Source organism: Uloborus diversus, chromosome 9, assembly GCF_026930045.1.
Source record: "Uloborus diversus isolate 005 chromosome 9, Udiv.v.3.1, whole genome shotgun sequence".
Classification (NCBI taxonomy): domain Eukaryota; kingdom Metazoa; phylum Arthropoda; class Arachnida; order Araneae; family Uloboridae; genus Uloborus; species Uloborus diversus.
Window position 1 is genome coordinate 132,174,583 of NC_072739.1, and position 26,791 is coordinate 132,201,373.

At 35.3% G+C, this 26,791-nt stretch overlaps 1 protein-coding gene across 1 annotated transcript in view; it reads left to right on the top strand.

Moving 5' to 3' along the window:
• LOC129230107 (glyoxylate reductase/hydroxypyruvate reductase-like) overlaps window positions 1-26,791 on the top strand; it is a 55,361-nt gene that overhangs the window by 18,315 nt on the left and 10,255 nt on the right. The window contains exons 2-7 of the mRNA XM_054864508.1: window positions 5,820-5,950; window positions 7,936-8,008; window positions 17,320-17,439; window positions 19,345-19,436; window positions 20,261-20,341; window positions 23,540-23,699. Coding sequence (XP_054720483.1) covers window positions 5,820-5,950; window positions 7,936-8,008; window positions 17,320-17,439; window positions 19,345-19,436; window positions 20,261-20,341; window positions 23,540-23,699 — 657 coding nt within the window. The remainder of the gene's footprint in view (window positions 1-5,819; window positions 5,951-7,935; window positions 8,009-17,319; window positions 17,440-19,344; window positions 19,437-20,260; window positions 20,342-23,539; window positions 23,700-26,791) is intronic.

Below are 26,791 nucleotides of genomic sequence, written 5' to 3' on the forward strand. Positions count from 1 at the left end.
TAAAATGTCATGTGTCTGATTTATTTGATGCAATCGATGTTAAAAATACGCTTGAAAGTTTTGAAGAGTTTTACTTAAGGATGAAAGTTTTTTTAATTGTCTTTTACTGTGTGTGTGTTTATCATTTTAAAAGAGACTTGTGTTTTGATTGAGTTGTTGAATATGGTTGATGGATTATACTTTGAAATCACTCTTACATATATTTTTTATATGCACTTTATTGTAAGTAATCTTTATACTATCGGTGTTGTCTTCATCTTATTGTATGGTTTTGTAATTAAGACTGAATGAAAATATAATTTTTGTAATATTTCTATAGTTTAATGCATGCGAAGGACTTCAAATAATGCTAAGTGGAAAGTCAAAATTAGAACCGTAAAGCTTAAACATGACAATGGTTTGAAAACAATACACAGTTATATTCACATACACAAACTCGTACGTATCAATACACTTACATTAAAGAGAAATATTAAAGACTTATAAATTCTCATATGAGATAAGAACGCTCTTTCTTAACTTAGTTGGTCACATGATCGATAAAAGATCCTCACCTATTTGTGATTTGTCATGAAATAATATACATCGATAGATATGTTACTAAGTGTGTAATAGTTTTTATTTTTCTTAAATTCAAAGTTAAAACCAATTTGTTAATTGTAGGATTATATTAAGTGCTAAAAAATGCGATATTTTCGCTTATAATTTCGGTTGATAAGTAAAGTTTTATTACAAGTTCCCTCACACGAATGAACAATAACATGCTAGATGGATATTTGAAAGCTTGAGTGGATGATTTGTAAGTATCTTAAACATTATTATTATTATTTCTAATGCGTGTGTGTTAATTAATACTTAGAGTGCAAAGAGTAAATGGTTAAGTGCTATTGGTTATTAATACTAAGAGTAAAGTGATATTGAGTTTTAAATTTAATTAAAGCATTTCGTTTGAAGATTCAGTTGAAAAAATTTTATTTTGTAAGTTTGAAAATTTTTGAAAAAAAAAAAAAAAAAAAGATTGAAAGGAAAAAAAACAATATGTTACAAAAATATTATTATTATTTTGATTTGAAAAAAATATTTTTTCGGAAAAATTTACTGTTGTAAGATTAAAAATTTATTTTTATATGATTGAAAAAAAAAATTGATTTTTTTTAATTAGTGGAAAAATATTACAAGTTTGAGAAATTATTTCTTAAAAACATTTTATGTGATTAAAGAAAACAAAAATTTTTGATTTCATTTTCTAAGTAGAAAAATATTACAAGTTTGAAAAAATACTGTTTTGAATCAAAAATCTGTTTTTGAAAGAAATATTCTTACAAGCTGGAAATTTTTTTTTTATAAGTTTGAAATGAAAAAGAAATTAATTCGAAACTACGAATTAAAATCTAAAATTTTGTTTGGAAAACCTGACATCAGGCTATTGCCGATCTATGTGCTTGATATTTGAGAAACGTGAACTAATTTTAATTGGTCAGAAACAGTGACATCACTTGAAAGACGTAGGCCAGGTGGTGAATAATACTAGCACGTGGGGTTTGCTATCTGTTATCGGTAAAGGGGTAGATAGCAATATTGATAAAGTCATTTTCTCAATTCGCCTCGATGTGTGTGTGTGGACGATCCGAAGTGCTGTGGGATTACGGTAGTTTCTTTCAACAGCCGAGTTGATTTGCGATATCACGGCATGCGTTCTGCAAATCGACGATGGGCAGCCAGCCGTATGCAGCGATTTCAAATAAAACATGCATGTAATTGTAATTTTGTGAGATTGAGTTATAATTAACAATCCACTTATTACAATTTCATTCACTGTTTTTAAATAACTTCGCGATAGCTGGTACTTGAGGGATTTCACCCCAAAAAGGTTAGTCTTTTGTACTTAATTTTAGTCAGTATTTAGCTATAACTTAATTTGTCAAAATTTAGATTAAGTTTCTTAATTTAACGTATAGCTGTCCATTTGAATGTATCGTTCGAAAAGGATAAAGACTAAAATAAATGATATCGATTTTGTTAAAGAAATTAGTTGTTAAAGTAAAATATTATTGGGAAAATGAAATAGCCAAAGTGATTCTAATTCATGAAGGTTGAAAATTTTGTTTTATTCTAACAAGAGTGCTTGTATGAAAAAAAAAAATAATAAAGTAAAACACTATGCGATAAAATGACTAAGTTAAATACTAATCAAAAAAAAATAATTAATAGAGTTGATTAAATAAAATGTGATAAATTAAATGAAACTCTTGAAAAGCATATAAAGTGATGAAATGTAACTTGAGTGCGAAATTTGCTTACTGGAAAAAAATTAAATAAGTTGATTTTTAAAATCCATGAAAATTTCTTAATGATAAGTGTTTATTAATGCTAAGAGTAAATTGATTCCAAGTTTTGAAATGAATTTCAGTAGAAGTTATTTTTCGGTAAGTCTATTTTTAAAATTTGCTGACATGAAGTTTTGATACTCGACTTATAATTTTAACATTTCTTGGGTACTTCATTGATGTTTAACATTTTTGTGTTATGTGTTTTATTTTACCGTAGGTAAAAATAATTAAATAAAAGTGAAATTTATAAATTGTAATGAAAATTCTGTTAATGAAATTGGTTGGTTGTAAAGTAATATTTTGGAAAAGCTGTAATGAATGATAAATAGTAAAACGCAGTAAGTAAAATAGTAAAGTATGGTAAAGTAAAATAAAATATTCAGAGGGGATTTAATTCATGAAAGTTGAAAATTTTGTTTTATTCCATCAAGAGTGTTTGCATGAAAAAAAAAATATAGAAAGGAAAATATGATTAACTTAAATATCGATGATAAAAAATAATTATTAGAGTTAATTAAATGAAATGCGATAAATTAAGTGAAACTCATGAAAAGCATATGTAGTGATAAAATATAACTTGAGTGGGAAATTTGGTTACAGTAAAAAATTATTTAAGAAGATAATTTTTTAAAATTCATGAAAATATTTGATAGTGATAAGTGTTAATTAATACGAAAAGTAAATTGATTGTAGATTTTCGAAAATTAAATGGATAAATGTATAAAAATAATAACGTATGTGATAATTTAAAATATTAACAATGAAAAAAGAATCAAAGACGATTAAATGAATCTAAATCGTAAATGAGTTGCTATTTTAGTAAACTCAAACTAGAGTGAAAAGCATTTTAGTAGGAACATGTTAAAATCTCTTGTGCTAAGAAAAATAAATAACTTTTAAGCATAATTTTGTAACTGGAATAAATGTATGATAAAATGATTAAGTTAAGTATTAATGAAAAAGTAATTATTAGAGTTAATTAAATGGAATGTGATAAATTCAATGAAACTCTTGAAACATATATGCAGTGTTGGAATGTAACTTGAGTGCGCAATTTGCTTACTGGAAAAAATTAATTAAGTTGATTTTTTTAAAATCTGAGAAAATTTGTTAATGATAAGTGTTAATTACTACTACGAGTAAATTTATTGCAAGTTTGACATGATTGCAAAAATTGAAGACATGATAACGTTTTGAAAAATTTGAAGGTTCGATTCCTGTCACTACTTGTGAAAAATTTCTAAGTTTAAAAATATCGGGAAAAAAAAAAAAACGATAAAGTAAAAACAAGCGAGAAAATGATCAAACTCTAAAATATACTAAAAAAAAAAAAATCGAAATCACGAAAAAATAATCTAAGTCTGAAATGCTTGAAATTAGTTAAAGACTAAAAAGTTAAGAAAATAGTTAAAGACTGAAAATAATTGAAAAACGCTAAAATAGTGAAAAAAAAAAATCAAAGTGCTAAATGACAGGAAAAAACGTTAAAGTTCAAAATGTGTGAAAGAATATTTAAGTTAATTATTTCTTTGAAAATTTAACAAGTACGAAAAAATATTTTGTTGTATGAAAGTCAAAAAAAATTAGTTAAGAAAATTATTTCTTCGAAATTTTTACAAGTTAGAAAAAATATTTGTAAATTTGACAAAGAAAAAATGAAATTAGTTAAGAAAATTTAACAAGTTAGAAAAAATAAAAATGATAAAGTTTGAAATGCATGAAAAAGAAAATCAAAGTTTAAAATATATTTCAAGTCCACAAAGCATTGAACCAAATCTAAAATCTCGAATGGGTTGTATTTAAATAAATCTTTACTTAAGTGAAAACTTTGTTATTATGAAAAATAATAATAATGATGATAGTTTCAATTATGAGCTGAAATTCAGTTAATGATATGCCATGATTAGTACTAAAGAGTAAATTAACTGATGGTTTTAAAATTAATTTAATTGTAATATTCGTTGTCATGGTACAGATTCACATTAAGACTGAAAGAGTAATGAAAAATATAGCATAGTGGTTAGCATACGTTTTTGCTAACTCAAAGTTTGGGTGTTCGATTCCCGACACTCTGTAAAAATAAAAATAATTAAATTCGTAGAAATAAAAAAAAAATAAAAATAAACCTCTCAATAGATGGCGCCATGAACGTTAAACACCGCATAAGTTAAAGCATAGCAACAGGTGTTGCCAACCGAAAACTAAAAACTCTGGTTGTCATGACAACAAGTTCAAAATATTCTAAGTCCGAAAACGCGGGAAAATATCTAAAAACGCGCGAAAAACCCCCGTAACCTTCTTCAAGATTCAGGCGCAACCCAAGGTCAACCCCAAGGTCGGAGGAAGTGGAGGGGCAATGGTCGGCAGGCGCAACCAGGCGAGGTCACAGGCGCAGCCGGCTGCGCAGCTGCGCCTGCTGCAGGGAAACCGGCCTTTTTAAACTACTGTCCAAAAAGCGTCTGTGTGTTTGAACTCGCAAAACTCGAGAACTACCCGGCCGATCTCGCTGAAATTTTCACAGTTTGTTCCTTTAAGTCCTGAACAGGTTTGCAGACCAGTTCAAAAACAATTCGATGAATAGTTCTTTTTTTATTTCAATTTAGGCCCATTTTCACATAAATTCCTGAATATGGGGGTTAAAAATTCGTTTCAACGCTTTAACTGAATTACGGCGAGAGTTTTTTGCGTTTTTAGCTCGAACTTTATTAGACTTAGTTGAAATTTAGGCACTACTTTTTTCATTAAATTTATCAATAAAAAGTGAAGGAATAGTCCCATATTTTTTTTTTTTTTTTTTTGGCACCATTGGAAAAAGCTTTTTTTTTTTTTGCTTCAGATCTAACTCGACTTACGGTCGAAAATTTAACACTCTATCTCCATTAGAAAAAAAGTTACTAGCGAATTAAATGAAGTTCAAAAATCTGTTCTCTGTTCAAGTTTTTAACCATTTTATTTTGCGTTTCCACGGTAACGCTTTTTGAATCCATTGTTTATTTCCATCTTTCTCATTTTCAATTCTTAAACTTATTTTATTTTGCGTTTCCAGGGTTACGCTTTTATTATCCATGTTTCTCATTTTATTTTAATTTCTTAAAAGTATTTTAATATCTGTCGTCATTGTTTGGAGGGGAAATTTTTCATGTTGGTTTTTTTTTTTCTTTCATTTAAGCCTTGTTATTGCATATAAGTCACTTGACACAATGGTTATTTTCAAGGTAGACCGGGCAAAGCCAGGCAACGCAGCTAGTTAAATACAAATGAGTGAAGTCCTTAACGATTAATCTCGATTGCATTTATTCATATGTACAACGCTTCGTTCCAGCCATGCTAGCTGCTGCTAGATGTAAACAAAGTTAGCTAGTTGCAGTTACAGTCAAGATTGAAGTTGAAGTTATTAATTACATATACAGATCAGTTCGCAACTATTCAGTGGTCTCCTATGCATGCGATCGTTCTTACTTTAAATAACAGGCACATCGATTTTTGCAGGTATGATGTGGAAATGTACCCCTATTCCAAAGCAGTGGAACGTGACTACCTGCTGGAACACGTCAAGGGTGCAAGTGCTCTGTTCTGCATTACCAGTGAGCAGATTGACAAGGCTGTCTTGGACGCGGCAGGTATATTTAAATAATGAGTGCGGTATAATAGTGGCTCTATGCCACGCATGTGTAATTGAACCCTCGAAATATTCAGTTCTAGCGTTTGAATAGGCTACCTTGCGGTGGTTTAAGAAATTAACCGTAGAGGTAAAACATTCCATTCCTCTTTCTGGTAAAGTGAAAGTTCTCATATAATTTGTGACGTTAATGTAATGTCAAAAGAGTAGAAAAGAAAAATACGCATAAACCAGCAGAAAAATTAATGTCATTCTCTAAGCTTAGAAGCAAGTTATAATTTACTAGATTTGTTTGTTTTACCTCTTTCAGCCGCCATTAACCTGAGACTGTTACACCCACTATAGTTTACTTGAATGGCGAATTAATGAAACCACTTACCATTACGATAAGTTTGCAATATTTTTAACCCCTTAGTATACAAAATACAATGACGTTTGATGGACGTCATTCGTTTTATGTTTTCTTATGAACGGATGTCTACCCAGAAGTCATTCATTTCAAGTGCTATTTTTTCTGATGTTTCCAAAGTGCGTTTTTGAAGTATCACTATAGACTGTTTTTTCTTAATCGTCATTCATTTCAATTGCTATTGTAGATTAACGTTTCCGAGACGTCATTCATTTCAGGTTACTATTGTACACTAATGTCTCCCAGATATGTTTCATTTCAAGTGCCACTGTAGACTGACGACTGAGAGTCGCCATTGTAGATTGACGTCTCCGAGATGTCATTCGATTGAAGTTTTATCCTAGTTTGGCGTCTTCGAAGAATCATTCATTTCAAATGCTATTGTAGACTAATGCTTCTAGATATCATTCATTTCAAACGCCATTTTCATCTCCGAGATATCATTTAATTCAAAAGCCATTGTAAATTGACGTCTCAGAGATGTCATTCATTTCAAGTGTAACTGCAGACTGATGTCCTTTAGATATTATTCAAGTGTCATTGTAGATTGACGACTGCGAGGCGCCATTGTAGATTGCCGTCTCCGAGATGCCATTCGATTGAAGTGTTATTGTAGTTTGATGTCTTCGACACGTCATTCGTTTCAAATGTTATTGTAAACTGATGTCTCTTTGATATCATTCATTTCAAGTGCCACTGTAGAAAAACATCTCCGACACATCATTTAATTCTAAAGCCACTGTAGATTGACGTCTTGGAGAAGTGTCATTCACTTCGAGTGTCATTGCATACTGATGTCTCCTTGATATCAGTCATTAAAAGAGGCACTGTAGATTAACTTCTCCAAAGCGCCAATTAACTGAAATGCCGCTGTAGACTGACGTCGTCGTAGATTAACGTCTGCGAGATGTTGTTCAACTGCTGTTGTAAATTGAGGTCTTCAAAACGTCACTCATTTCAATTTCCATTACAAATTGACGCCTTCGAGGCTTTGTAGACTGACGTTGCCGTTATAGACTGATGTCTGTGAAATATATTTTATTCGTCGTACCATTGTAGACAGGTCTCGGAACATCAGTCATTTTATGTGCCAATAGACTCTTTGACGTCTTCTAGACGCCATTGTATATCACGTCAGTTAAGGCCTTCAGTAGAGAACTAACGTTCATTTCTCATCGACCGCTACAGCCACAAAATACGCCTGTGCCGACTCTATTGCTAAGAACAGGATTGACCCACTTGTCTGTTATTCAAACCGACTTTATATGCTAACAACGTGCCGTATTTTTCACTATTTGATAGTGATAGGAATAAAATCCTCATATATGATAGCGAATTCACTAGATTCACTGATCGAGTAAGGCTGACGTCATCAACAATGAAAATTTGATAATATTTTTTGGTAAAAATTTGGTAATGTTCGTCATGCAGGGAAATGCTGCTTGCCCGTGTGTATTTAAGTTTTCTTCTAAAATTAATCATATTGAATTATGTATTACTTGTATCTTCCATGCGGTTTACTTTCTTTTTTAGTTTTGTATACTGGGAATTAAGGTTTTGCATATTTTTAAATGCAGGTCCAGAGCTGAAAATAATATCTAGTATGTCTTTGGGTTTTGAGCACATAGACATAGAAGAATGTAAAAAAAGGTGAGTAACTTTATTTAGTTTCTGACAGCAAAATAAAATTAAAAAATGCAGTGCATTAATTAATACAAATATAAGTACATACCTACATCTCATTGATTTTTTTAGGTGTTGATTACACTAATATCATTTTTACCTATTTTGCGTTTCGCTTATATACTGTTACTGTTCCTAACTATTTGACAGATAATCTGTAGTTTACAGAATAATTTATCCGTCCAGAAGCTTTTTGTGCCAAGGATTTAAATTTACTTTCTGTGGCTGACTCTGTAGTGCACTGTTTCAACAAAATAGGAGCTCTGGTTCGTATTTTGTTAGAGCTAGACGAGCGGAAATAGAGTTCTCCAGGTTCGAATTCCGACGCAGTCAAATAACCACCAAACGAAGTCCGGAGGTCGAGCGCTTGCAGTTACTATGGGTGGAAAGTTCCTGGAGATTTCCCACTTGCCTTTCAGAGCTATGCTAAAACTGTGGAGGTGGTGTTTTTATCTATAGAAGCCAAGAAGAGCTACTCCCCAATCAGGAACCCGCACATTCTGATAACTAACTCCCTTCTGTCTTGATTTCTACTTAACCAAGAAAAGCAGGACTTGCGTCTCCCAAGTGACATCAACAACAACGACAACAACAAAATAATGATGATTTTACATTTGCACGTAACAATATTGAAAGGTTTGTTATAAATCCATAAAACTATTAAGTGCTTCAAATAAACGAGTTGATGGAAGGCATCACATGACTTCCTTTTACGCCAATTTAATGATAATAGTAGTGCCTTGGAGTAAGCAAAGAAACACTTTAAATATTTTAGCTCCAACTTTGTTGCAAACTGAAGCAAAAACACGTTTTATACAAATAAATTTTTCCAATATTGGACATTTTAATGTGAGTTAATGGTTAACTCTCTAAATATCGCCAATAGCGGCCAAAATGAAACCAAATTAAAAATAAATAATAATAATAATAATAAAACGCCAAATTTATCACCAAGTTGGCGAAAAAACTTGGCGAATGTCACCCAGTGTTTGCCAAATTATAACACCACTTGAGTTTGCATTGATATTTACAATGATTCCCCCCCAAAAAGGTGTAAAATATCCCCTTAGAAGCATCCGAATGCAACCAAAAGGGGAGGTGCACAACTAGATCCCACTAGGAGTCTACGTACCAAATTTCAACTTTCTAAGACGTACCGTTTTTGAGTTATGCGAGATACATACGCACATACATACGTACATACAGACATCACGAGAAAACTCGTTGTAATTAACTCGGGGATCGTCAAACTGGATATTTCGGGTGTCTATACGTTCTTAGGCATATGTCCACGTGTGGTCGGGTTGGAAAAAAAAAGAAAAAAAAAACTCAACACTCATTTGGGGGCGAGCAAAATGGAAATTAAAGCCTATTTTTGGGTCAAAATTTTTTCGCGAATACAATACTACCTTTACTTCGTAAAAGGAAGTAAAAATGAGATACATTTCCTTAATTATCACAATTGACCTAATAGACTAAGAGCTGGATACACAAAAAAAAGTACTCATAAGGTACATTAAAAATTTCTGTATGGAATGAAAGTGCATACATAGACAAGCATTTATCGCTTGGTCTGCCAGGATGGGTAAGGGACCGGGCGGGTTGGCGGGGGATCAAAGAACACCAATTTTTAGCAGGAAAACTGTAGATTTCTGCATGAAAACTGCACTTTTTCTGAAGGTAAAGCCTCAAATCTTTAAAATATCTGCAGAAGTCTTCAAAATTTCTGCAGGTGAACTTCTGTAGATTTTGTGAGGAAAATGCAGCACATTTGGCTATTCCCGTTTAAAATTAGGCATTTTCGCGCAAAACAAAATGTGGTACTGATTTGATTACACTAGTTACATTAATGTGTTTAGATGCATGTATTTTAGTTACAGTTATGTCATGAGATTACATATGTGGGCGTGTACGTTGTACACGTATATGGCAGTGTTTCTTCCTGTTTTTCAGAACAAGTGGTTTCATTTATGGGGGTGGGGGGTGATTTTGAACTATAAAGGGTGCCACTGATTATGTTATGGAGTTTAGAAAAAAAATTCTGGAATGATTTTGGAGATGGCAGATGGCATAATCTCTTTTGCGCTTAGTAATAATTGGACGCTTTAGCCAGAGGTTTCTCCCCTCCCCCCATGACTCCCACGCCCCAAATTTTGCGTAGCAACCCCTCCTCCCTCTTCTCGTCCTGAAAAAAGAAATTCCCTCTAAACGAGTGAGTAAAAGAAAGTTTTAAAATCGGATTAAAAAATAAAAACAGCGCATTTTGCGTCATGATCTCCCCCCCTTCCCCGTCTTCGCCGCCATTTTTGGGCACTAATGCTCTTTTGCCATTATTATTGAAATAACGTGCTCGAATGTTTTTAGAGATGGCCGATAGCTGATCTCTACTACGTGTCTTAATATTCAGCAACATAAGGAAAGGGGTTCTCCCCCCAGAAAATGGTGACTCCCCCAAATTTTGCAGCCCACCCCCCTTTAAAATAAGGAAACATCAGAAAAATGACAGTAAATCCACGTTCGAGAACAGCCATGAAACTTTGTAACGGCGCATTCTGCGTCACGGACCTGACCCCCTTCGCCGCCATTTTTGGGCACTAATGCTCTTTAGACATTATTATTGAAATAACGTGCTCGAATGTTTTTAGAGATGGCCGATCGCTGATCTCTACTATGTTTCTTAATATTCAAAAACTTTAGGGAGGGGTTCTCCTCCCCCCCCCCCCAAATTTTGCAGCGAATCACCATTTTCTGGGAGGATACGCTGTTTCAATAATAATGGCTAAAGAGCATTAGTGTCCAAAGATGGCGGAGAAGGGAGGGGTTAGGTTCATGACGCAGAATGTGCAGTTACAAAGTTTCATGACTGTTCTTGAACGTGGATTTACTCTCATTTTCCTGGGGTTTCCTTATTTTATGGAGGGGGGCTGCAAAATTTGGGAGAGGGCACCATTTTTGGGGGATGGGGATTACCCCTCCCTAAAGTTTCTGAATATTAAGAAACGCAGTAGAGATCAGCCATCGGACATCTCGAAAAACATTCGAGCACGTTATTTCAATAATAGTGGCTAAAGAGCATTAGTGCCCAAAATGGCGGCGAAGACGAGAATGCGCTGTTTTTATTTTTGAATCCGATTTTTAAACTTTCTTTTAGTCACTCTCTTTTAGAAGGAATTTCTTTTTTGAGGAAGGAGGGTTGCTCTGCAACATTTGGGGGTGGGCGCCATGGGGGGGGGGGGGTAAATTCTGGCTACGCGCAAAAGAGATTAGCCATCTGTCATCTCCAAAATTATTCTAGCATTTTTTTTTCTAAAATCCATAGCTTAATCAGTGGCGCCCTTTATAGTTCAAAATCCCCCCCCCCCCAAACAGATCACCACTTGTTCTGAAAAACAGGAAGAAACACTGCCGTATACGTGTACTATGTACACTTCCCCATACGTAATCTCATGACATAACTGTAACTAAAATACATGTATCTAAACACATCAATGTAACTAGTGTAATCAAATCAGTACAAATTTTGTTTTGCGTGAAAATGCCTAATTTTAAACGGGAATAGCCAAATGTGCTGCATTTTCCTCACAAAATCTGCAGAAGTTCACCTGCAGAAATTTTGAAGAATTCTACAGATATTTTAAAGATTTGAGGCTTTCCTTCAGAAAAACTGCAGTTTTCCTGCTAGCCAAGTCAATAAAGGTTTCGTGTCGCAACTAATTTAGGGAAAGCTAAATTTTTGCTGGTTGTTAATACATAACGTATACACTAAAAAATACAAAGTTCCGACCCCCACCCCTCTTGCTTTTTCATCCACCCCCTCCGAAACATTGCAAGAGCAGTACTATGATTATACGCTTTTCGTGTCGCAACTAATTAGGGGGAAGCTGAATTTTGGCAGGATGTTAGTACATAATGTATTCTTTAAAAAAGTACAAAGTCCAGACCCCCAACACTTTCACCCCCCCCCCCCCCACCCCCACCCCCTCCGAAGCACTGCAAGAACAGTACTATAATTGTATGCTTTTCGTGTCGCAACTAATTAACAGAAAGCTGAATTTTGGCACGATGTTAGTACGTAATGTATTCTTTAAAAAAGAACAAAGTCCCGATCCCCACCCCTCTTTCTTTCCTCCCCACCCCCTCCGAAACATTGCAAGAGCAGTACTATGATTATGCGCTTTTCGTGTCGCAACTAATTTGGGGAAAGCGGATGATTTCCAAGATGTTAGTACAAGAAGTATACACTAAAATAAGACAAAGTCTCAGCCCTCCTCTTTCTCCCCCTTCCCTCTTCCGAAACATTGCAAGAGCAGTACTATGATTATACGCTTTTCGTGTCCCAACTAAATAGGGGAAAGATGACTTTTTTTTTTCAAGATGTTAATATACAAAGTATACACTAAAAAAAAAAAACACACAGTCCCTACCCCTATTGCTCCCCCCCCCCCTGCCCCGTCCGAAACATTAAAAGAGCAGTATTATGATTATACGCTTACAGCTCGAAAACTAATGATGACACCGAAGTATTTTTTTTTATTTCACTTCTTACAATATTATAAACCAGTGGTGCCCAACCTATGCCCCACGAGTCAATCCGGGCCACGAAACTGATTAGTGTAAACCGTTGTTTTGCGAAATGTTACAACTCCAGGACTATTGTGCAACTGGTTTCAGAAAAACAGGTTGCATTCAACAACAACAACAAAAAAAAGGCATCAAATTATATATAATTGCATTTTTTTAATAAGGGGTCATCTAACAGTTTGTTGGCTTGGTCTTAAATATTGTTACAATGCATTCCACTACAGTGTTCACACATAGACGTACAATCGAACCCAGTTTTACGACAGCTAGTTTCTAACACAATGTTTTAACAGTTGCAAGATATGAGTAGGAGAATTTCACTCGGAGCAGAGGTAATTGTTATGATCTTAGGAATCAGTCTGTTGCTTGAAATGTATTTCCAAACCCATTCTTCTGCTGGAAATTTAAAACCTAACCAAGTTTGAAGAAAAGTTTGTGAAAAGCAAGTAATCGCAAAAATGTCCCTAAAGTCCACTTTTGATTTATCAAAACTTCCACCAACTTCAGATGTCACTCGTAAACATCTTTTTAACGTGTCCACCAGAGTTTTTAGGATCAACACCAAATTCAAACTTGGTTAGGTTTTGAACGTCCCCCAGAGGAGTGGGGCTGGCATTATACTTCATGCAACAGACTGATTCCTGAGTTCATGAAGATTACCTCTGCTTCAAATGAACTTCTCCAATTAATATCTTGCAATTGAAAACATTATGTGTTTCAAACTGTATCTGTCGTAAAGCTAGGTTCGATTGCACGTCTATGTATATTTCGAACCAAACCAACGAAATATTAGAAGATAGCCCCTTATATAAGACTTAAAAATATAACCAAAAGTAATATTAAACGTTAATAATATCCGCTGCTAGAAAATAATCTCTGTTAAAATATATTTATCCTGATTTATTTAGAGCTTAAATAGTTAGTCAAGCATTAACATTATTTTGTAGACTATAGCCGACACAAACGAATTATAAACTTTTGTAACAAATAATTGATCCATTTCAAGAAAATGATTATTATCATATTATTATCTATAAATTTTGTTCAAACATTTCTTTCCAAGACGTAATGATAAAAAGCTATTAATTTATTGAAGTTACTTTTTGGTTTTTATTGTGAGTTTTCTGCATATGATTAAGTTGGTAAAATTGTGAAACTGAGCTATCTACATAAAAAGTGCATGTTTCAGAATTTGTGTATAACAGTGGTCCCCAACAATGTTTTCAGAAGCCAATTTCTAAATATTTGGCTAACAATTTGTAGCATTGTCATTAATAGTGCTCTTCGAGTTGTAACATTTCACAAAACAACAGGCAACATGGATTAACTTCGCGGGCCGGATACAGCACCTTGGCCTTAGGTTGGGCACCACTGGTTCACAATATTGTTAGGAGTGAAATAAAAAAAAGGAACATTCCGGTAACATTATACATTTTCAAGCTGTATGCGTATAATCATAGTACTGAACTGATCAGTGTGCAATGTTTTGGAAGGAGGGGGGGGGGAGCAGAAAGAGGAGTTGGGGGTCGGGACTGTCAAAGGTTTTAGTGTACACTTTATGTATTAACATCGTGAAAAAGTTCAACTTTATCTTAATTAGTTGCGAAAAGAAAAGCGTATAATCATCGTACAGCTATTCATGGTCGAAGTGTTTTGGAGAGGGGTGGGGCGGAAAGCAAGAGGGTAAAAGGTCGGAACTTTGTGTTTTTTTTTTACTTACTTACGTCCTGCCAAAATCCAGCTTTCTCTTAATTAGTTGCGACACGAAAAAGAGTATAATCATAGTACTGCTCTTGCAGTGTTTCGGAGCAGGTGGGGGGGGGGGGGGAGGATGGAAAGAGGTGGAGGTCGGGACTTCGTAGTTTTTTTAGTGTATACTTTATGTACTAACATCCTGCAAAAATTCAGCTTTCCCCCAAATTAGTTGCGACACAAAAAGCGTTATATTCATAGTACTGCTATTGCAAATGTTTCGGAGGGGGTGGGAGAAAGCAAGAGAGGTAGGGCTCGGGACTTTGTGGTTTTTTATTGTATACTTTATGTACTAACATCCTGCCAAAATTCAGCTTTCCCCCGTAATTAGTTGTGACACGAAAAGCGTATAATCGGAGTACCAGCTCTTGCAATGTTTTGGAGGGGGGTGGGGAGAAAGCAAGAGGGGTGGGGGGTCGGGGACTTCGTGGTTTTTTGATGTATACTTTATGTACTAACATCCTGCCAAAATTGAGCTTTCCCCGAATTAGTTGCGACACAAAAAGTGAAATTTATAGTATTGCTCTTGCAATGTTTTGGAGGGGGTGGGGGGGGGGAAAGCAAGAGGGATGGGGGTCGGGACTTAGTGGTTTTTTAGTGTATACTTTGTGTACTAACATCCTGCCAAAATTCAGCTCTCCCCTAATTAGTTGGGACACGAAAAGCGTATAATCATAGTACTGCTCTTGCAATGTTTCGGAGGGGGTGGAGGGGAAAGCAAGAGTGGTGGGAGTCGGGACTTTGTATTTTTTTAGTGTATACTTTATTTGCTAACATCTTGCAAAAATTCAGCTTACCCTAAATTAGTTGCGACAAAGCCTATTTTTTTTACCTTCATTGACTGGGCTATGCTGAAAATTGGTGATCTTTGATCCTCCGCCAACCCGCCCGGTCCCTTACCCGCCCTGGCAGACCAAGCGATAAATGCTTGGCTATGTATGTTCTTTCATTCCATTACAGACATTTTTAATGTACCTTATGAGTACTTTTTTCGTGTGTAGCCAGCTCTTGGTCTATAAATGTGGTCTTAATTTCAATTCAAACATTACCTACAAGTTTTTTTTTTCTGTTAACGACTGAGATTTTTCTCTAGAATATATTTTTATTTTAGCATTTTGTAACATTAATAACCCGTAGCCGAAGCGCAAAAAAATGTGTATTCCCTGAATAATGCTTAGTTTACTTCGGCAAATTTGTGAGGTTCGTGATTTAAGATTGTTATTACATAGATCGCTCCAGGAACATAACAAAACAGGCACGGATCTATAAATTTTGGACCCCCTTGCAACAAAATCTGTAGGGACCCCTTTCAAAAGGTCAATAGAGTATATTTGCAACGTTAATGTCTTGATGATAGCTTTTTTTTTTTTTTTCAATTTCTTGGGCCGTTGGGCCCCTTCAGGGACGATGCCCCCCCCCCCTAATAGTGCATGGTCTGCAGGTACGCAGATCCGGGCCTGTAACAAAATAAAGAACCAATGATTTCAGTCACGAGCCACACCATTTAGGAAGTAATTAACTTAATATAGTTGCGGTGTTTCTTATCAATTATTTTAGAAACGGTTTAAGTGCATTCTGTCAATTTAAAATGTTCGGTAAATCAGAGTTCAAATTATCAGAGTGTTTTTAGAGGCAATGTATACAATCAAAATCAAAAATTCAACACAGCCCATATGAGTAGGAAATATGAAAAAAAAAAATAATAATAAAATAAAATAAAATCGAGAGGTAACAAATAAAACTTCAATAAAACAAATTGTAGGTTTTTAACCGAACAACGATTGTGAATGGGAAATATTTACAAAATGAAATTCTGAAAAAGTTTCATCTGAATCAAATACATGGAGGCGCAAAACTTTAAATAGCAATTTCTCATTTTATATTCAGCTGCAGATACGACTTTATTGCTCTTTAACTAACTTGGCGGCCTCATAAAAGAACTGCATAAGTTTGTACATACATACCCGGGGCTGTTAGAATGTTATCCTTGTTTTTTTTTTTTCCCTGTCAAATTTGTATATATATGAATCAAACACACTTGCATGATCTGATCTTGAATCTTAGTATACATGCGTGAATTTTTTCTTATCTGTCAATAGCGTCAGTTGTTGGCAAACAGAGTTTAACTGAGTTAGTGTGAGGGCTCTCGTTAGTTTTTTTAACTTCTAGAAAATCAAGCTGGAACCACTGAAGCAGCGTTACTGCATGAAATTTAGATCGGTGAATATTTCTCTCAGCAAAATTTCTAACACTTGTTTTCAACGTTTTTGGAGGGGGAAACAAGAAGCTATAGTTCAATAGGCTACTTACTTGCTTTGATGTAAACATAGTGTAAAGTTAGTTAGCGCCTTGCGACTTTTGACTAATCATCAAACTCAAGAAGCGATTGAAGGGGTAGTGCTGTTCCTGTCGTTTTGTCATTTTACTTGAAATTAAAAAAAAAAAAAAACCCCGAAGCACTATACGTTGCGTCTTTACTTCAGAGTACACCATACCTACCATTAAACGTGGATTAACCGATTGAATGGAGCCCTGGAGACAGATTCACTTTTTGATCCAGATCAGGAGCCGAGTAACGTATGATCCAGCAGCCACAGAAGTATTGATTTGGAATGGGAACTTAGAGGACTTTGTGTCCATGAACATATTTAGCGTGTCCCAGTCACCAATAATGAACATGGAGTGTCTTCGCCCGGCTGGCATGAACCCCAGAACCCACCAGTTACGAGTTTGACATTATTCCGATCATGCCACCACGGCACGCACGTTACGGCATTCAAACTCTGCTAATCAGTGACTGATGATAGTGACATATAGGAAAAAATTCGCGTATGGTCCAGAAAGGTTCAAAGTGCGCTCGATTCATATCCATCAAGTTTTCGCACACTCAAAAATAAGTCGGAAACTTTTCTAATAGCCCTTATATACAATTTCTGTTCTTCCAGGAATATAATCGTCTGCAACTCGCCTAATCCGATGATGGTTGCCAGCGTGGCCGAGTTTACTATTGGCTTACTTCTGGCCGTAGCCAGAAAGATCGTGGAAGCTTCAGGTGCCATTCAAAGGTATAGTCCAATGTATCCGAACAATGTTTTAAAGAACGGGTTAGGAACAGAAAACATGGCGTTTTCAACTTTTATCGAACTATTTCAAGCCTCTGAAAAACTAAGTTAAATCTGGCGGGACAAAACGCAGAAAATATCAAAATGTAATTAAATCTTTTTTGATAACAATAGGGAAAGAAATAAATAGGCATGAAAATTACGATCCAAGAATTGTTGTTATTGTACTTAGATGCTTATTTTATTAGTTCTCCAAGTTTTCACTTGTTTTTTAGGAACCAACATCTGACTGTATTCAGTAAGTTACCGCCCATCAGCAGGGCTAAGGCAGAAACAGAACCACTGTTTCGGTCACTCGTCTGGTCTGAGCTAATTCTATATTAGCTACCAGTTTGTTTGGCACTCTTGGCTTCTTTGATAAGTGCTAATAAAGCACGAAACTGCAGTCCTCGGCTGGAAATGACTGAGCTTTCGGTGTAATTCAACATCTGACTGTTTGACGTCAAATTTGCAACCAGGGCTTTAACTGGAGTGAGCAGCAAGCGTTACGTTATCTTTTCTTGTTCTGTCGATTTGTCGACGCAGAAAGAATCGTGTCTTGTGATCAAGCATTAATATGTTAAACATTCGCATGCCCTAAACATGTTATGGTACTATAATAAAATAAGAAAAATTTAATATTTATCTGTAAATACTTAGTTAATTTTCAAAAGCACTAAAAAAAAGTGGCAAAAAATGCCATTGAAAATAAGTAAAAAAATTTTGAAATGGAAGAATGGGTTAAGCTGTAGTCTAAGGCAATTTTCCTGCAGTTTAAATTACTCCTTCAATGTATCGGTATTAGCTACAGTACGGTAAATCTAACCACACTCTTTTAGGTGCCCAGTTAGCAACTATTTGTTTTTTCAATATTTGATGTTTGTCTGAAGCGAAAACAAAAGTACTAAAAAGTCGAACTAATTCGTCGTCACCAAAAGCATTAAAGAATAAGAACTGCTTTCTTCTTGGACACAGGGCCATAATTGATGAGAATTTAAAACAGCAGATAACATCCATGTCCAACACTCAAACAAATAGAAGTTTTAAGTATGTAATGAATATTTAGCGATTAATCACGCTTTCTAATTATTACCATTTTCACAATTTCGTATTACCTTTTAATACTCAAAGACGAATGAAATACTGCAAGATTGAGTAAATTGGTCCAAATAATTGAAAAAAGATATATTTCTATAAAAAAATTAAAATTTTAGTTAAAAAAAAAGCTTGAATTAGATAACATATTAAAAATGCTTTACCTAGGGAAGCGGCAATTGCCCCTAGCTGCCTCTCTTTTGCTACGCACATGATACGAATTCAATATAAAAAACACACAGCGCTTCTAGAGCCTTCGATAGAGGGGGGGGGGGGGAACGAATGAAAAAATATCTAAAATTAAAAATATCGGAAAAAAATAAACGTCAAAAATAAATTTTAAAAACATATTCGAATTGTTCCCCCCCCCCCCCCCCTCTTTTTTTTTAATACTTCTGAAAATGTCAAAAAGGTACTGTCCGTTCTCGAAAGCGAAGACTACCACTCAGGACAGATTCCATTTCAAAAGGGGGCGATAGGTTGAGGATGAGCACTTTACCGCTCGCACTTGCAGTCCTTTGAACACGTTATTTTGCACCTTTTACTTCCGGATTTCCCTCCATATTTTGATAAAATCACAGCAGACTTGACGCATGCGCAAATTGGAGCTAAGTCTCTGCTTAGGAAAACGAACAGTATTATAATGTGTGACACAACATCAGATTTAAATGAAAACTTTTCAAAACTTTCACACGTGAATTTAAGAGGATCGCCATCACTCGTTAACAGTATGAGTGAAAATTAAGATTTCAAATGTAAAACTTTTTGTTTCAGAGGGGAATGGATCGAAGGCTGGAATCCTAATTGGTACGTGGGGAGAGGACTCACGGGTGCTGTTGTCGGCATTGTTGGAATGGGGAGAGTGGGTAAGTTTGGTTATTAAAATTGATTCACAGACGAGTCGAATCTGTTAGTTTAAAGGTTTCTCCCACAAAACTTAATATTTTACAAGAACGAGAACAGGGTTAACAGGTGTTCAATCTCAAATAAAAGTTCATTCAATAGGTAACAAAAAGGTCTAACCTGACAGAAGGGAATCCAAAACTGCACTGATTTAGACATACACTTTATTGACGATACACCACACTGATTTCATCGTACCCGCACAGTTTTATTGATGTTTATGTTTATTGACAACATGCATTTCGAGTTCGTGTACTTGGTCACACAGGACCCGTTTATTAATTCACGTCCAATATGACAGATAGCACAATACAGGGACATAGTGTGGGACAGAATTAACAGCACAGAGGAGGAAGTTACAACCAGGGCAACGGGCGGGAATCGAATCCACTACCTCGGGACAGTGGTGAACCACACGCACTTATGTGCTACGGCAGCGCCGCTTACAGTTAAGTTTCAAAAACAGGGTAATTTAAAAAAAAAAAAGGGGGTTTTCACAAGATCACCGATGTAGGAATATTGGACCTCTGGTGGAGGAGCTTAAATGAAAGAGAGAATTGTATAGTTTCAATTGCTACTTATGTATCTTTTTTTTTTTATAATTCTTTTTTTGTCACAATTCTCTTTCAGTTGCTACTTATGCATTTTTTTAATTTTTTTTTTACTGTTGCACTAACGTATGGTTTCCTGGCTGGAATTTCGCATTGTTCTGTTCCGGTCTATAGCTAAGAAATAGTGGAATTTATATGCATTCTTTACACTCATCAATGGCCTTTTAACATTTCAGGCAAAGCTGTTTTTAGTCGACTCCAGCCATTCGGAGTGATGCAAGTTCTCTATTTCGACATATTCCATCCAATTGTTGAAGGTACGTTAAAAAAAAAAAAAAAAGAAGAAAGAAACAAGTCTAGCTGATTACGTCAAACCCAGTACATAGTTAAGCGAAATTGAAGCACCTAGCAGTAAAGGGGTGTAAGTGCCAAACTTAAAAACTTGGAGATAACTAGTGCAAATGGCAGCAGAGATTCTAATCGTTTTGTGGCAGGAGATGGTAAGCCCTTGATCGCAGCGGCGGATCTAACGGTAAAGCCCTGGTTTCCTAGAAGCGAATCGCCGATCTTCGACGTCGCTCTTCGCCGTGACGCTGAAATCAAAGTCAAGTGGATTCCGGCGTGGCCATTCAAGACGTCGATTTAGCTCGGGCGCGCATGCGCAGAAGAATCAAGTTTTCGCCTCGGCGAGGAGTCACACCGACGATCGGCGTGTTCGCTCCTAGGAAACCAAGGCTTAAGCGGACTAAGCGGCCGCGTGTGGAACCCCGTAATGACGCGTGGCTTCGGCTAGAATCCAAAGCAAGAGTTCATTGGTTGTGGATATTATCAACTGGAACTAAACGAACGAGTTTTTTTTACACAGCCAAATTAAATTCATTCAATCAATTATTCAAAATTAAATTCATTTCATCACAACAATGACATGCTATCTTAAAAAAAAAAAAAAAAAAAAAAAAGAATACAAAATAACTGTGAGCAAGTACTTGCTTTTAAATGAGCATTACTAAACTTTTGGTTCGATCAATAGAAAACAAATTGTTCTTCTTACAAAACTACTCACGAAAATTTCGTGAAAGTTTGTTTTTTCCTTCTAAAGGAAACGGGCTTAGAAATTTAGCACTTCACTTTGAATCAACACCGACAATAGAATCACATTAGTTTTCTTAGTTTTTCCGCTTGCGTCTAAAAATGATTAGCTTCTAAAAATTGTCGATTCGATCTGAAGATGATTACTAGCATGTGATACGTTTCAATTATTTTTTAATGGGCGACGAATCGTAAGAGATGGTTCAGAACTAACCTGTTTTTATCACGACCCGCACTAAACGATTACAGCCAAGTGTTGAAAATTTGTGAACGATCCCGTACGATTCGTTGCCTATCCGAGAATGATTGAAATTCGGTTCATTGAAGGGTGATTTCTTTTTCAGTTTTTATGATATTCAACTGGATTTTTTTTTAACGAGTTATCAAATCTATTGCCGAAAAAAAATTGAACGTAATATATTACTATCCTTCGTGCATGTGCAATGAGAAATTAATTGCTTTACATGCTCATATTGCACTAAAGTTTCAAAATTTTTACCTCAAATTAATTATTCTCTTGCATGATGTCCAGTTTTCTAAAAGTTTGGTAAGCCAGGACGGATAACCCTGTGAGTTATGAGCCAAAAACATGGGAACAAAATTGACATTTTTAAGAGAAATGCTTATATGTTCCTTAATATTAATGATATTTTCACGAAAATGTGTACAAATTATCGTTCGTAGTAAATAAACTGATGAAATTTAATGATTATTCCCAGTCATTTACGATGAAGGAGGATCAAAAAACATTTTTTGTTTCTTCCATTTATTGCTCGCCCCCTAAATGCATGGATGACTTTTTTACTGAAAAATTACAACTGAAGTATATCTTTTATCGAAAAAGTTATAGAACAATTGTACTCTTATTTCTGGAGAAATTCTTTAAATAGGGATTTTTAAAAGTGATGCAGCTTTCTTTTGTCCGCCTCTGCATATACGAGGGAACTGTTGAAAGCACATGTTCGATACATTTGGGATCTTAAGTTGGCCTCATTGTGAAGAGTTCTAATCAGTGGAATGATCAGCAGAGTTCTGTTTAAAGCCTCAAAATTAAGTTAACCGATGCCTAGTCTTTTTGAAAATTCCACATTGGTTGAAAAACGTAATGTGATTCGTTTTTTAATTGCTGAAGGTGAAAAACCAGCTAATGTTATACTCTAGAATGATTAAAGTGTATGGTGAAAGTTGTATGAAACGTATGTCAGTTCAAGTCGGTTCAGGTCGTTTACAAATCGGTTGAACAGTTCAAAAGTGGTCTACTGTTAATGACGAACACAATTCTGGCCGACCTATTGAAGTTTGCACTTTCTCATTTCAAACTCGAACTGATGAAGTTATTCATGCACACCGTCGTGTCACAGTGGAATTGCAGAAAAGGATCAAGTTAATGATGATACAGTTTATACTCGGAGAGAAGTGTGATTCTCCAGCAAGACAACGCACGTCCTTTCGTTGCTCAATTAATCTATGAAAACATAGTTAAAATGTTCTGGGAGGTATTGCCCCATCCCCCTTATATTCCTGGTGAAACACCTTCTGATTTGCATTTGTTTGGTCTATTGAAGTAGTCATTACGCTAGAAGAAGTTCCAGGATAACGAGGATGACAAGAAATTTTGTGTAAATTGACTCCTATATGAAGACAAAGAGTTCATTGCAGTCTCTATAAGAAAGGTAACAACCCGTCTGGACAAGTGCTTAAATGTTACTGGGGGTTATGTTGAAAAGTGGATTTTGTAGAAAGAAACGGTTTTTTCTCTCTCCGGGTCAATTTGTCTCTTTTAATTATTGAATAACCCTCGCATATACAGGGTGTCCTGAAAAATACTGACTGTTTTTAAAAATTTATAACAGGAGAACGGTTAATGATTAGAAACAAATTCTTGCAGAAAATTCATGTGGTGGGCCCTAATCCCCCCCCCCCCCCAGAGTTCCAAATTTTAGTTCAAAAATGTTTCAATAGATGGCGCTGCACATAGTAAGCCGGTAAGTCAAAAAAGAAGAATTGAAATTCACCGATTTTTCCTCCGGTTGCGACTGGGGATTACAGTCGACGATTGTTTGAAAACATTGTTTTTTTTTTTTTTTTTGTTCATTATTTTCGAAAAATTATGATGTAATTTTCTATATATTTTTTTCTGATTTACGGGCTTACTATCTGCAGCACCATCTATTAAAAAAATTTCCAACTAAAATTTGGAACTCAGGGGGGGGGGGGGAATTTACGACCCACCACATGAATTTTCTGCAAGAATTATTTTTTTAATCATTTACCGTTTTCTTTCCTATTATACATTTTTAAAAACAGTCAGTCTTTTTTAGGATACCCTGTATTTGTATACATATTGTTATTGCGGTCTTGGAGTTAACAACATAGTAGTGGGTTAACTAGTAAATGATAACAGCATTTTCCCTCTTTTTTCTCAGTCGAGTCAATGGGAGCTCGCTACGCCCCTTTCGAAGAATTGTTGAAGGAGTCGGACTACGTGATCTCGACTTGCAACTTGACGGAGAAGAGCCGAGGTATCTTCGATAGAAAAGCATTCTCCCTTATGAAGAGTAGCGCTGCCTTCATCAACACTAGCCGGTAAGTTGTATTAGTTTATGTAAATAAAACAAAGAATATAATGTGTGTATGTTCGCTATACAGATCTACAGTTTACGCCGGATCTCGATCAAATTAGTCACTTGGGCACCCGAGAAGAAACGTAGGGGGGGGGGGGGGTTCGAAAGCCAAAAGAGAACCGAACCGTTAGAATTTTAATTTCAGGACCCGAAAATGTCGTTTTTTTACAGTATGAGGGCGAAAATATGTTCGCAAAAATTGGAATAAAATGTCCATTGAAACCCCTGATTTTTCTGCATAAGTTAAAATTTCTCAACGTCCCAAGGTTATTAGAGCGTGAATTATTCGCAACTCCAAAAAACTATAGGGGGCGCTGCAGCCACTGTCTAATGGCGGATGAAAAAGGTAAAACAAATAAATGTCGTAACTTATAACTTGCTTTGACGCTTAGTGAATGACAGTAATTTTTCATCGTGTTTGTGGGAAGCTTTCTTTTCTATTCTTCTGAAATTACATTACACCATAAATTGTCTGAAGCCTGTAATTTACCCCAAAGAAAACACGTGGAATGGAATGTCTTACCTTTTTCTTTAGTATTATTAATCACCGCAAGATAGCGTATTCGAGCTCCGGAGTTGCGAATAACTTTTAAACTAATTTCATGCTAAAATGTAGGTAAGCCTTCAATTAGATATCCATTGTTGAACAATGCTTTTATTTAAATTTGTAGCGTGAAGAAAATCATCGAGAAGAAAGATCTATTGCCATTTATTTCTTGAATACGAACAAATAAAATTCTGGTTATTGTTTTGAGGCTTTTCCTGCAATCGGGGGATTTAAGTTTTTTTTTCCTTTTTGTTTATTTTTCAGCAACCTGTCGGGAAAGTTTTCAGATTTTTTTTTTTCAAGCCTGAGTCACTTGACATAATTTTTACTTGCGAGGTGTACCATGCAAAGCCGGGCGACGCAGCTGGTATTTCCATAAGTCTGAATTTCCCAGAATGATAAGGATCCATGCAGGGTCAGTTGGAGTCAAGGGAAACAGAATTTCAACGTAGAGTTCCAATTATCTGAACTCCAACTATTCGAATTTCTGCTTATCCGAATCACTTTTAGAGCATAGGCGGATTTAAGACTGAGTTCCTGGGGGGGGGGGGCAGGATTTTTTTTTAGCAACATTTTTATCGCCCCCCACTCCCATGTTTTTGTCTGTTTCCTGTAATGCATAATTTCATGCTTTATTTTTTTGTGTGTCGTTTTCATTTAATGTGTGTTTTCATGCTGTCGGTATCAAGAGTGACGCAAGGCTCCCTTTTAAGTGTGAAATAGAATATCTCCAATTTTAGGGGGCCAGGTTTCTCCCCCGGAGGAAATTTTGTAAAATGGATATAAAATTCTGCATTTTGAAGCCTTATAAAGGTTAATTGGGTAGACATAGAAATTGATAACTAGATTATACAGTTGTACAGTATTGTTCTAAGTTTGTAAGAAACAGCTATTTTAAGTTTGAAAGAAAAAATAAACTATAGATTTCTCATTACAACAGCCTTTTTTAATTATAAGTAGTGCAGAAAATGAAAAGGAATAGAGGTAGTGTATCATTTTTTCTCTGGCTAAACAGATTAACAATATGCAGTAGAAGTAATTGGAACCCACTTTGCTTAGGATTTTCAAAGACTTATCTAATTATTTTCAAGGACTCTAGAATAAATAAAATTACTTAACGCACTTCATTTGTGCTTTCCAGTCTCTGATATTTTAGTACTTGATTGTAAATTTTTACAATCCTATTCTGACTTTGTGAGATATAGCTATTTTAAATTTAAAAGAAAAAGGAAACCATAGATTTCACATGACAACAACTTTTCTTCAGTTGTAAGTGGGGCAGAAATAGAAGTTTCCGTGATTTTTTTCCGTGCTAAACAGATGGGCAATATGTAGAAGAAGCAAGATAAAAGCAATCAATACAAAAGAATTTCCAAAATACGGCATTCGGGATTGAATAAATAGCAAGATATGAAACATGTGAGTCACAAAATTTTTTTCAAATAATATGGTAACAAACGTGAGAACCATGATTTTTACATTTTTAATACAGGATGTGGCATGGAGCTGAATTTGACATAATTTGGCATTCCTCCCCCTCTACCATTTGTTAGAAATTTTAAAATTTAAGGTTTGTAGCCACACGTTTCAAAATATTCAAGGTTTTCAAGCACTTAAAAATGAACTTAGTTTTTTCAAACAATTTCCATTTTTTAAGGAACGAATCATGAATTATTTTTGGGAGTTAGGGACCCACTTCAAAGCAGAGGCTCTAAGCAATAGCTTGTTTATCTTATAGGCAGGGGCGGCATTTCAGCATTTCGTTTGGGGGGGGGGGGTCGAGTTTCTCAAATATGTATTGCTACAGCGCGGTCCTAAACACACATTAGCTGACAGGAAGTGGTCATAAAATCGGTTTAATATGAATAAAAATTAGTGTTTAGAAACAATTAAAATTTTGATTCACTTTCTAATAAGTTATCATGCAAAACATCTCGATACTAAAGTTATAATATCTTTTGGAAAAGTTTTAATGCATGATTTTTGGAATTCGGAAGAGCAGGGAATCGTGTTACTAATCTATCAGCGCCCAGTGTCGTGCTGTTTTGCCAGTACAGCTAAATAGAAAAGATGGTGAAAAAGCCCATGCTCTTTAGCATGCTCTTTAGCATTCGTTTGAACTTTTTGCCCATTGTGCTTCAAAAATAATTCTCTAAACTCCTGAAACATAAAAAAATCTTTTTCTACTAGCTAAGCTGATTGATAGTTAAAAAATAATTGAAGTAACAAAGTTATGTATCAAAACACTTTTTATATCTTGCTCTTCAAAATCACCCAGGCAACTACAAAAATTGTGAGGAACTTAATTTTTCATCATTGAATAATCTAGTTTCGTCGGCGCTCTCAGCTTCAATGAGATGTCCTCTGCCTTAGCTCTGTTATTCACTATTCCAGAATGGTGGGTCCATATCAAGGACGAAACTGCAGTCTCTGGATGTGAACCGGTCTTGTCGGTATATTGCTTGTAATTTTTTTTTGCCTCATGCTAAAAATTTTTCTCATAATTG